Source organism: Rhea americana, unplaced genomic scaffold (assembly GCF_003343005.1).
Source record: "Rhea americana isolate MKP2758 unplaced genomic scaffold, rheAme1 scaffold_36, whole genome shotgun sequence".
Taxonomy (NCBI): domain Eukaryota; kingdom Metazoa; phylum Chordata; class Aves; order Rheiformes; family Rheidae; genus Rhea; species Rhea americana.
The window spans coordinates 6,015,042-6,028,219 of record NW_028186490.1 but is presented as its reverse complement, the minus strand read 5'-3'; the positions used below and the strand labels follow the sequence as shown (position 1 = coordinate 6,028,219).

Below are 13,178 nucleotides of genomic sequence, written 5' to 3'. Positions count from 1 at the left end.
TACAGATTTATCGTATTTTTGATATTGTTTAACTGGCAAACATAACCAAATTTGGTTTCCATCCTGTTGCCATCATTATCAAAAATAAAGAAGCAGCTTTCACTGACACTGATTTCAAGCACAAAATCTCTAACACTCTGTTATACACCAAGTTGCACTGGGCAATCAAAGATCAACTTTGGAAAGTCACAAATCAGACATTAYGCAATGGTATTTGGGGTCTTTTTTAAGCTACTTCCTCTTCCTGCTTTAAATAAAATAGAGTGAACACAGTTTTATTCTCAATATATGTGAAGTAGAAATAGTTCAGAGAAGGTGACAAATTTAAATATTCCTCAAAATCTTCACTACTAAATAAATGATTTAAAATAAAAACRTAAAAATTCCTGCATGCTGAAAAAGTATACCTATTCTCATTCACTGTTAAGTACTCTGAGTTTACATTCAAAATAACATAAAAGGCTCAACATCAAATTATGCTCAGAAGTACAGTTTGTGCATTACTTCTTACAAACCACTTTCTAATGCAACAGAGTAATAATAGAGTAACAGAATAATGGAATAAAAACAAACTTTCCCAGGCCAAGTTACTTTGCCTCCCACATCAGAATATCCTGTTTGGAATTTCCTCTCTCTCAGGGCTAGCATCTTCTCCCTTTCAGTAATACAGGAACAGGAAAGCAATGGAGATCTTGCAACATCTCCACGTTCTAGGTCAGTATTTGTCAKATCAGGATCTACTAACAAAGCTGTATGTGCTATTCATCGAAGCAGAGTCTCCAGTATCTAGAAACACCACAGATCAGCACAGTGCCAGATAAGCCTAACTTCTCTATATGCCATGAGACACTACTGAGGTTACTCAGATGCAATCCCAGACTGAAACACAACAGGCAGCCCTGAGAGGCAGCCGAGGTCTCCTGAACACAGAGGCTTCTGGAGGCAGCCCTTGTACGTCTGCATGCACCAGCTTTCCTTTAGGTAGTCCACAATGAAACAACCCCTGCAAGTGCCAGTAACTACCATGAAAGGATCTCAGTTCAACTCAAGCACAAAATGCATCAGACCAGAAAGTTTTCTTACTGGAATCACTGTAGGATATTCCTGCATGCATGCAGAGTACAAGTATTCAGATCATTTGGAAGTGTGCACACACCCTGACCTTCTTTGGGTCCTCTCCAACCACAAGGCATGTGGGTCCTCTTCAACCACTTGAAGCAGTAAACAGCAGTAGCCATCATCAGAGGTCTGAGTCTATTTGCTTCCAAATACTACCTATCACACACTGCTGTTGCTACCACTCTCATATTATTTGTGCTGCCTTCAGTACCATGAATGATGATGCTGGTCTCCCAATGGTCAGCAAAAGCTTCAATTTTTATTTTTACAGTAGCCTATAGCTATTACAAGCACAACAATTTCATCAAATCAAAATCTGTAGACTGTAAAATTTCACTAGCTTCCTTAGTAGCAGCCAGTCAACTGAAAAGCGCTCCCCACTATTTTCTACTGCCACTCCATCTTCTAGCTGCCAGTAAACCTGCCGGATTTCCAAGAAACCCACACCATAACAACCTCCTACTGGCTAACCAAGATATCTTTTGCTATCTGACTGCTCATGGTCCTCAACTAGTTGGAATTACCAAACTGTTAGACTCTGTGGATTTCCCATCCTCTTTTCCTAAAGCTTTGCTTGTGTATCATTTTGCTAACAGCAGATTCAATGGAACTGGTGAATAAAATAACAACTRTCAACCAGCACCAAGCAAGAAAACACCAAGATAACTTCTAGCATCAAGTTTTTGAGTCTTAATGAACTGTAAAGTCAAAATACAGGTGCCACATAGGTACAAAAAAAATGGTTATATTCATATGTTGTAGTGACCTTGACATTGTTTAAAGATAACATTCCATCAAAACTAAACTGCAACAGTAATATTCAGAAACATAATCTATTTACCAGCCACCCAAATCAAACCTTCACATAAGTCAAAAATACGGCGGAAAATTGAAAGTGCCAAGTCCTTCCAAACTTCCAATCACAGTTTATGGCTATCTCTATGTTTACAACTAGAAATATTAATCATAATCTGTCTAGATAAGTCACATCTTTTGCTTAACAGTACTCTAACAGCTTTCTCAGGAAGTGTAGCTGTTCTGATCTTAAGCCAGCAGCATGCATGGGTCTTTGATATTAGGAAAAACCATAGCCACTTGCTCTCAACAATAGCACTTGTGCATTTAAAAAAATGTATTTGTGAAATTTTATGCTATCATAAATATGTCAACAAGGAATATGGATCAGAGATATCACTGCTGTAACTATTTTCCAATTCCAACTACCATCCTCAATTCACTGCAGAAAATATCCCCCCCTAAATACAGCAATGTGTGTCAGATTTTATTAGCTTTCTTTCTTTTCTTTTCCTGCAAATCACTACATAAAAATAGCTAGGTGGAGGGTTTTTATTTCCACAGTAGTTTCCCACTTCTCCAAAAATAGAAGCACTGTTTTTTTTTTTTGTACTTGCTGTAGGTTCCACTACATAAAATTTTGAGAGCCATGGGGGTTTCCACTTTGTATGAACAGCAGTACATTTCATTATCTGTGCTAACAGGAAGCTGTTCTCTTTGAAAGAGAGAAGTTGGTGCATGTTTTGAAGTTACAGCCTCATTTAGCCCTATATGGGCACATCCAGCTTCTGCTGAAACTGAGCCCATTCAGTGCTTGGAAACACGACATGTGGCTGAGAGAAGCAGAATGAGAAATGACAGTGTGTTGGWTGCACCCATGAGTACGCCTAATTTCTAATGCAGCAACTACAATAGCTCGCACCTTGCTAACGCTAAAGGTCAAGATAAACTTTGCCCAGTAACTGCACATGGATCACAGTTAGGCTACAGCATTAACAGGCTTTCTCTGATTCTCAGCAAATTGCAGGATGTCCTGCCCTAGAGGCCTCATCCTCACGAATAAACAGAGAAAAGAGAAAAGCGATATGGTGTAATGGGAAGTCAGTACTTTTGCCATTAAAGCACTTCAGGCATTATTGACAGGAATTGGTATGTAWCTTTACAAGGAACATGCATAAACACAGCTGGCTTCTAGTTAATCATATTAACCAAAAATATAATCTAAATACAAATGTATGCTATGTGCTAATGTATGTTACGTCCTAATGGCTTTTGCAACAGTGGTTAGGAAGGCCTGCCAGAAGATCCTCAAATTATTTATATGGAAATCATGTTCATACTCAAAGCCATTATAAATGCTCTCCTGAATCAAGAACGTATTTATTGAAGCCATTATAAATGCTCTCCTGAATCAAGAACGTATTTATTGGAAAAAAAAAAAAAAAANTTTCACCCCAATTCTAGCTAAAATCTGCAGCTGTTACCACAAAAGTAAAGCAGCACTTCTTTACTGACATTATTAAGGAAAGAACACTATTTCATATAAAAGTAACAGAACAATGTATGTCCAAGTCCCCATGGCATTTTTCATGTTTCCTGCTAAAAATCTACGGGAGTTTGTTTCAAAGTTGTAATGTGTATTTGTGTACACTGTGGTGTATTCTCTCTATATTTATTACGACTAAAATCAGCTCAAACCTAGGTTTGCATTGTTTTTCAGGACTTGAATCATCTCCTGTTTTATCTTAGGTGTTAACAGAATGGTTACTAGTTCTTTTTTTTTTTTTTCCCCATCACAAATAAGACAGTTTGGTGATGAATATATGTTGTTAACAATTTACCCATCATTCTGATGAGRCACGATTGTGCTGTTACTTCCTTTATCATGACATAGTACTTATTTCTTAAGAAGAAAAAAAAWTTTTTTCTTCTACCACTGTAACTCTACAACAAATTCCACAGCTTCTGTTAAACACTTTTCAGCATGTAGTTTTATAACCCGACAATTTTGTAATATAAATATTATTGTTACTATACTCGATATTGCTTCTTAATGTCTTTCCAGTAGATCATAATGGAGGCTACACTGCAAAACAGCTGTCTCCCCCCTTCCCCTCCCCCCCCCCTTTTTTTCTTTTTTTTTCCCTTCCCCTTTCCCTTCCCTTTTCCCTCCCCATTTCCCTTCCCCTTTTCCTCCCCATTTCCCTCCCAGTTCTCTTCTGTTTTTTTTTTTTTAAGTTTTGACCCTTCCAACTCTTTTTCCTATTCTTCTTCTCCTGACACCTAGCATTTAAAATTCTGTCTTTGTCCCTCTCTGCTATCCCAGAATTTGTGCTACTTCTTCCTTCTTATGATTCTCACCTCTCTAAAACTATCCATGCCAAATTTTACTTTGACACTGCCATGCATTTTCAGTGGTAAATAACAGTATGTTCTGAATAGTAATCCATTGCACCCCTCATTTTAAGGGGAAGGAGGCAACACACATGACAAAAATCATAGAGTGAAATAGCTGGAAGTCCACCCAACRAGAAAGGCTGGATGGCAGAACCACTGTGCAATGCTGCTGTAAAGAAATGCAAAGTAAGTATTATTTTATATTTTATGATACTTCTGTAAAACTCCCTTTTTTTTTATTTGAAAGCACTGAAAGATTAATTTACAGTTAGAGATTTATATTGCTCAGGAATCACACTGGGCAGTTGTATAGTCGAATAAAAATTAGTCCAGCCATTAAAAGACTATGTAAACTGGYGCAGAAAGAATCTTGGACTAATACGAAATCCAGCTATAGACTTGGAATTGCAGGCAAAAGACACTGAACAATAGCAACGGTTCATTGTAAAATTCCATATTGCTTATAGCTGCTTTCAACAACTCCCGCCGTCCAAACTGCGCATCTCCAACCATTGCCCCAGACAAATCTCTGGGAAACGGACTCATGTGCTGCTCGGACATCCACTTCAACATCCACTTCTCAGATCTCATCTAAATACACGTGTTACTTGTAAAAGACAAATCCTTCCTATCCATTACCTTTGTTCGCCTAGAATACTGTGCCCCACAGAAGATTAGAGGAAACGTTGTCCACTAACCTCTTCCAAACATATCCTACAAGCATGCAACCATGCCCCTATCTTATTACCTTCTTTTCCTAAACTGCTCTCCATTTTTCTGGCATTTCCACAAAGGTATGGGAATCCTCTTTAGCAATTACCTTTGTGTCTTCTTCCTCATTTCCTTTTACCAATTGTCCAGTTTCCCAGATCTCATTATTTCTGCATCCTTATTTAAACTTCTATAATGTTACTAAAAAAAAAAAAAAAAAAAAAAAAAAAAAAAAAAAAAAAAAAAAAAAAAAAAAAAACTCTCCCCCCTCCCCTGACAAATGCTGTCTTCATTATCTACAAATTGACATTATCTACATAGAAAATTCCTTTTTCTATTTTCTGATTTATCTCTGCATGGAATATTTCATATTGTACACACATATGGTTAGAGAAAATTAATTCTTTATTATTACAAAAAATATAACATTGTTGGGGAAACCCATTCAGGTTTCCACTCAGAATCCATCTAGTATTTTCCTGTCTGATTTAAACAAGCTTCTGAAGAGTGCTTTGTATACTGTGCATATTACTTTGAAAAATTAAGCACAAAAGAATCATTGATCGAAAATTGATTTAAAAATTCAACAAGTTAAATTCTAGAGTGTTCCTATCTGTTAGATTTCCATGAAAAGTATTGCAAATGATTTCCAGATGTATTTATAGGAATTTTTTATTTTACCCAAATAGATTATGAATGTTAAAAATTTGAGAAATGCTGCTCTAAAATCATACCAAACCAAACCAATAAAAGAATTTCAGATAAATTATAACAGTAACGATATAAGAAGATAATTACAAATACCTGCCCAATGCCTACTTCGTTTCCTTCACAGATCTATACACTGCTCTAAATGGCATATTAATTCCAATAATACTATAGGGAAAACAGTAAAACACTAGTTTCACTATAATTCAATAAACACCGTGGTAAGAATGGAAGTTCCCAGTCATTACCAGAAGTAACACATGACACCTACGTAGTGGAAGACTGAGACTGTCAGAATTTCCTCTTGTGTATTACCCTCCGTTGCACTTTCAGTTTTTCGGGAGTATAATTGTAATGGAAAACAAAGGACTCACCAGAGTCCACAACATACTTTGCCTTAACGTACACATGCAAGACTGGAGACAATTTTGAACAATCTATTCTGTGGCAGCATAAAACAGGGACAGACTGCCCCAGCTGTGAGAAGACATGCTCCTTGAGACCCAGGTAAGTCTAACGCAGTGCTGTGCTTTATACTATCTGTTCTTGTGTGCTGCTGGTGTTTGAGGAGTCAAATGCACCTCCAGTCAAACTACAGTGAAAACATCGCTGTGCTAGGTATGGCTACAGCAGCGACTTCCACAGACAGCTAGCCATGCAAGATTTAGACAAAGTATTTTAATAGTGTAGTATACAGGAAGCAAAGTTACAATTGTGATGCTGTTTATAAATTCATGGATTGCTCATGTATTATTTCATAATTAGATTATATGAAATGAACTGATTCTGTCCATAACAAAGATGGCAGCTTTATACAGTGCTATTGTAGAGAAATGGAAACAGCGGTTGATTTTTCATGTTATTGTGGTACAAGAATGTTTTTTTTCCTTTTGAAGCAAGTGTGGAACACTACAAAAGACAGTAACACAGGATCTGAAAGAATATTCACCAAGCAAGACGATTTCAGGATTGGCCAGACAAGTTTGAAATGATGTAGTACACTGAGAGACCTTAATCTCTAAATCAAAGTTCAGCTCTCAAGGGAAGTTTGAATCTACCTCTTGGGATCAGCTCATGCTTACCCCAGACTCAGGTGGTAGTCGCAGAACATCAACAATCAAATTTCAGATATGAGTCAAATTTAGATATTTTAGTTTAAAATTTCATAGTCTCTTTTTTATTTCAAGTTAATTTATTAAACAGAGAACAATAACAGCACTAGATTTTCAGGACATTTGAATTGCAACAAAATATCCTCTTTTGTTAGTGTACACACWGCAGCATAAAACACACTTTCTGTAAGATCAAAAATTAGCAAGTATACGTTATAAATAAAACCAGATAGAGAGCRTGAGCTCTTATTTTCAGACACAACATTCTAGGATGATTTCAGGATAGCTTCTGCTAGATCAAATACGCTATCATATTGCTTTACAGGGAAAGTAATGTTTCTGCTACAACCAATAAGATCCRAAGCATCACTGAGTTTTTCAGACTGGTGAATTTAAGCATTAAGTGGATTGGTAGGGACCTGATGCACATAAGCCATGCAATCCCTTGAGAAATGATTTTCAAATTAACTAATAAGATATTGTACTGCTTACAGCTTATTAGAGAGAAACAGTGAGAAGCAATAGCATATAGCTACCAAGCCTAGGATATAAGAGTTGGATTTTGCTGTCACGTCCATAATTCTTAGTGCATTGGTTATGCAAAGGAGCAGGTGAGAAGAGGGTTTAGTTTCATATTAAGGAAAGTAAAAAGGCTCTACAGCCATGTAATTGCAGGATTAAGAAAAAGTATAAGGCAGTTTTGCTCTACTATTTACATATCAAGACAATTTATGGAAATCCTCATACAGAAAATTTCAATAATGGAACTGAGATTCAGAAACAGCTTGATCAAGTTAAAAAACAGGAAATAAAAATTTTCATCTTGAAAAACAATGTGCAGAGAAGAAAACGGTAAATTTTCACAGGATAGATTATTAAAGGTTATTTATTTCGCCAAGGAAAAAGTATAAGATGTGATAGCTTCTTGGCCAACACTAATAGTTATGATAGTACTATCTCTGAAAGTTTCTAGATATCCAGACTACAGTCTACAAGTCCATAGGATTTTTTTTTTAAGTATAACAATATTTTGACAATAATTGCCATTCTTCCTGAGATGGATTGTCAAGGTACAAGGACAGAGCAAGCACAAGCCTTTAGAATAAGCTGGTACAGACAGTACCACGGTACATGGAGAACATTTATGAGCAGAGGAATATCAAAGATGACAGATAAAATAAGTCAAATTACAAAGGTTTTCAACAAACCTAGCAGGGCAGAGAAGCTAGGAAGATTAGAATTAAYGACAGCAATAGTCAGATTTGATAATGATATATACAAACCTGAGCACAGAGAATAAGAGATTATCATAAAAAACAACCTTTAGCAAAACTGTCGCTTCAAAACCAGAAGGGCACAAAATTTGTCATTATGTGCCATAGTGCATCAGTGAAGTAAAGACTATCCAGCTAGTAAAGAGAAGAAACCAGAAAGCAGGACTTGGAATAAAGTAGTACTACAGGAGAAAAATACGGGACAAAAGTAGTAAAAGTCATTCACTTTCATCTCATAGATGAAAGCTCTTTAGAACTAGTTGTATATCACTGCAAAAGGGACAATTCAGAATAAAAATATAAAGCCATTTTATAAGTAATGATCAAAGTAAAAGTGCTTTGCTTGGAATAAATATAAAGCCAGTGACCACCTTCTAATTTGGGAAACCAATTTCAGAACCTTCCTACCGAAAAAGTTACCATCTTTTTAAATATAGGTGACATGTTAGAAGAGCTAATAAATGCATAAATAGTTTATATGAAAATGTGGGTTATTAAAAAGACTATTTGATGCTCAAAGTGTAAGTAAGATTCCTTAGTTTTGACCTCTAGCTCTGATCTTAATGGAGTTAGATTACCCTTTGTCACACAGCCATCCTTKCACAAGCCCTTGTACAACTTCTCTCCTTTCTTAAGGATACACAGATCAACATCGCTGTCACATTGCATTAGGCACAGAGCTGATAAAATGTGCTGGGATTCCAAGGTGACATAGCTTCTTTCATTACATTTGTCACAATATTGATTAGATTAGGTCTGAAGGCCATCTTCGGCCTGCTACTGACCCATCACGTCCTCCTGGGAAATTCTGCAGAGTAGGAAACAAAATTGAAAATGACCAGAACAATGGAGATGTTCAAAGATGTTTGTAGCTCATGGGACTGAAAAAGATGTGATATGTACTGTTTTTTTTTTTTGTTGTTGTTGTTGTTGTTTTTTGTTTAGTTTTTACTAACTATACATCCTAATCCAATAATCCCAAACTTGACAATTAAATATTACATTATGTTCTTCATAGCAGTTAGCTTTTGGGAGGTGAGTAGTGGGAAAACAACATCAAATATTTTTACTTCATTCTCTAGAGCATTTTAACAATAAAAGATAATAGCATGGTTAAAATGCTGCCTAGCTCATTTACCCACTCATATTTTTAAGAGGGCAAAAAACAGGCAGGTTCAGTCTTTGTGGAGCATTATATCAATTGCCTCCCGCATAATGTTTAGTTTTAAATATTACACTGCATTCAGAATAAGCGATGATATCTCAAAAATTGGAGAACTGTGCGACAGAGCCGTATGGTATTTGGTTAATCACAGCAGTAAATTGTTAAAGACCCATATACCTGTTCTTACATTTTCAACAGGCTTTACTTACTGGCATGAAACACATCTAATACAAYACAGGCCCATTCATTAATGTAGCCTCTGTATGCAACAGATTTGACAGCTCTGAAGGTACAAAGGACTACTCTGCACTGCTAAGTATGTTTTGTGTTTCAGACAGAGTGGTGACCAGGGATTCCCCACCCCCGCAAAAGCATAAGATCATATTTTCCTATCACACAGGGGCTACCTTTATAAATACCRTAAGTATGTACATCCAAACTACAGGGAGTCTGAGCAGTAAGTTCAGTAAATGTCATTCCTTTTTCCTATGCCTTTACCTCCCACGTATAACACCCACTTCTCCAGAAGCACCAAATCTAAGATTTTCTTTTCTTTCTTTCTTCCAAGTGCTCCCTCCTCCTCCTCCTCATCTTCACACAGCTTTATAAAATAACTAGACAGTTAGCACCCTTTCAGTAAAATAAACACTCTCATCCACAGTAGAGAAACTGTAGTACATTTGTCACACTCCATAACAACTGTCACATTCAGTAACACCACCCATGACTAGATGACATAGAAATAAAATAAATGAAAAAACATGTCAGAAGAAAAAAGAAAGCTGGGATTTTCCTCTGCATAAAACTTTATTTTCTAAAAGTACCTATGAAAATACGCATTTCAGGTTGCTACTTTGATCTTGCACCTTATTTTCCATTTTGCATCTGTTAAACCTTCTTCAAAGTCAAGCCCAATACATTTCTTTGGCTTGTTCTTAAACTAGTGATATATTTTTTCTGGTCATCAGAAAAAAAGAGTAGAATTCTTTTATATAATCCTAGCTTTTTTGAATAGAAACTTTTTGTATATTCCTTGAAATTTGACAGGGTAGAATTAACAAAAACTGAAAAAGATCTAAAAACAGAGGGAAGGCAGAGAAAAAACAATAATTGCTTTTGGACTCAGTTTAATTAAACTTGCTTTAAATATGCTCAAGGATACTTCATTTGAAAGTGCTTCATTTATCTATAGCTGTAAAGATTACTCTAAGCTCCAAGAAACTCAATCAAGGTATCTTCATGCTTTGCAGAACCTTGCCTGTAGGTTAGTACTGTGCAGGCTTCAATTAAGATTCAATAACAGCTTTTACATCCAAAAACTACGTTTGCACCTTAAGAACTTGAAAGAACTGACATTCTGAGAGATGCCTGGGAATAAGGGATTGAGTTTTTTATGCTTTAAGGGCTGAAAAATTTGAGGAAGGTTTCAGCCAGAATTATAAGATTTTTCCTTGGTAGGGTCCAACTCATCTCCCAGACAAAAATGTTCAGAAGATCCTCTCTTGAATTCTGAAACAACATTCTCTAATTGTACCAACTTATGCCTTTTCTCACACTATTAAATTAATGTAATATAATAGTTACATCTTGTATACATTACAAAGCAGAATAGGAAATCCTGAGCTACATTATTATCCTCTCTCCCATTCCCCATCCTCTTCTCTTGGGTTAAATGAACAAATCATGGATTCCCACACACGAGTATCTACAGATCTCCATTTTTTTAACTGGTAGTTTGTAACTCAGGACCAAACATTTTGCTGAAGGCTGGAAGCTCTTGCAGTTCAAGCTGATAGACCACAGACTACTCCAGAAATCAGCTTGACATTGCAGCTTTTAGCATTTTTTTTTTTTAGCATTTCTTTCAATGACAGTAACAGAAAGCTAAGACCTCCTAACTCAGCTGTCTCTTAGCTGCATCACATTTGCTGCTTGCAAACTTTAGGTGACAATTGCAATAAAGAGGATAGGGACGCTGAAAGCAATATAATTATTTTGGACTAAGGACCATTAGCTTGTGTTKGGGTGCACTCCTCTCCCTGGTGACCACTTCAGCCAGAGTCTAAGCTCTATACAGGTCCCAAGACTGAGCTCCCTTCTCACCTGCAGAGAAAGAGCTTGCAGGTCAAGATTGAAGAGTGCTGCAGAACACGTGAARAGATGTGTACAGCTACCCACTTTGAAATTGCTGATATTTTGGACGATAAAAGAAGCTTGAACTCTCCAGGGCTCCAGCCTCATAGGCGCTAAAAAATTGCCTTAAAAAGAAGAGAAACAGAAGCAGCGGGGCAAAAGTGCTTATCTCTGTATTTAGAAGTTCGTATATTTAAGGCCCCTGAGGAAGGAAATAGGTTAGGAAACTGATAATGAAAAATATTAGATTTGAAATGCTGAAAATAAACCTGATTTTCTGATATGTTTTAGCTCTTCTTTTTTAAAAATGAGAAACATACCTTAAAATGAAATAAAAACAATCCACAAACACAAACCCAAAACAATTTAGYCATTCACCCAAAGGGCAAGAAGTTAGGAAAATACAGGCTAGGAGTAGTCTGGCCAAAATTTAATTTGCTTTTAGGGACTGTACATGTTTATTATCAACAACAGGCATCCCATTATAGTTTTGGCCGCCAATAACGGAAATGAACATTACTCATCTATTATGCAAGTAATGGACTGTCTTATGACAGAGTAGCTCAGCCCTAAAACTGAGTCTCTTACCAACAGATACAATCATTTTATTTTAGCYAGTCTTCACTTTTTAAAGAGTAATTTAGAAGAATAACACATCTAGGATAGCATTATTTGTCATATACTGATGATGCTTGCTGAGGTAACGCTGAAAAATGTGTATTGCAGCTTTGATATTCATTTGAAATAAGAAGAGCAAATCTGCACTGCCTGTAGAGAAGAGAGATGGGAAAGACAGAGCAGCAAAGCAGTAGCCAGAAGCAGTAAGCTGAAGTGGGGTATGACCAGTAACCCAGTTATCTCTATATTCTGCAAGGATCCCTTGGAGCCACAGATACTTYGGACAAATTAGAGCAATTACCAAGGTTTCTCTCACTTGTATCATGGGGCAGTGACATGTTTCAGGACTAAGAAAGGGATGGCAGTGCTATCTGACTGCACAGAACGCTTCCAAACTATAACCAGAATCTGATATTGACTTTTTTWAAAAAAAACAAATTACCTCCTGCCACATCTTTTCTATGGACAAAAGCTCTGAAAATAGTGTTTKCATACTCAAATGAGAGAAGGAACTCACATCTCTTTCCATCCTTCATTTCTTAAGGTCTTAAAGGAGGATTGAGGGTGCACAGTAAATAAATAGCTTAAATTTAAAGAATAGACTGTAAGCAACCAAAACTTTGGCTCCTGCAAAACACTAGTCAGTGTGACTAATGRGTCAGGAATTACACCAAATAATTGTAGTAGCTTTCCATGTAGACTGATAATACCCAAGAGAAAAGAATCTTCTCTTTGAAGGAGAACATGAAATTTATTTGCTTATTCTGAAAAAATAAATAACTTCCTAACTGAGATAGATCTCTTTACAGAAGCAGCATCTTTCCATTTTGATTGCAAATTAAACAGTAAAAATAGGAACTAAACAAGGCAAGCAGTCTTTGAATGTATGAGACAAAGATATAYGGTTTAAAGAGCTGTAATAATACAAACAGAAGAACTACAGCAATCTAGCAGTAAGAAAGAAAAATGAAGCTATCTGTACGAAGCAGTTCTCTTCTTTAATTAATAAYGGTAAATTGACAGGCATTACATCTGCTCAGTACCTTCCAGTATCATGACTTGGAACTGCACTGTAAAACCTGTATATTCTGCTAACAGCTCCTTTCTTAAAAAGTTGCTCGTTCTAAAAGAAACAGAGCCTTGTCA

The 13,178-nt window shown here is 36.4% G+C and overlaps 1 protein-coding gene across 3 annotated transcripts in view; it reads left to right on the top strand.

The window, feature by feature from the left end:
• Positions 1-13,178, top strand: part of RASGEF1A (RasGEF domain family member 1A) — a 174,634-nt gene that overhangs the window by 113,928 nt on the left and 47,528 nt on the right. For 2 of the 3 annotated variants that reach the window (XM_085312330.1, XM_085312332.1), the window contains exon 2: positions 4,383-4,497. In XM_085312330.1, coding sequence (XP_085168456.1) covers positions 4,456-4,497 — 42 coding nt within the window. In that variant the 5' untranslated portion in view covers positions 4,383-4,455. Of the gene's footprint in view, positions 1-4,382; positions 4,498-6,093; positions 6,238-13,178 lie in introns of those variants that run through there. The other variant, XM_085312331.1, reaches the window with a different exon arrangement.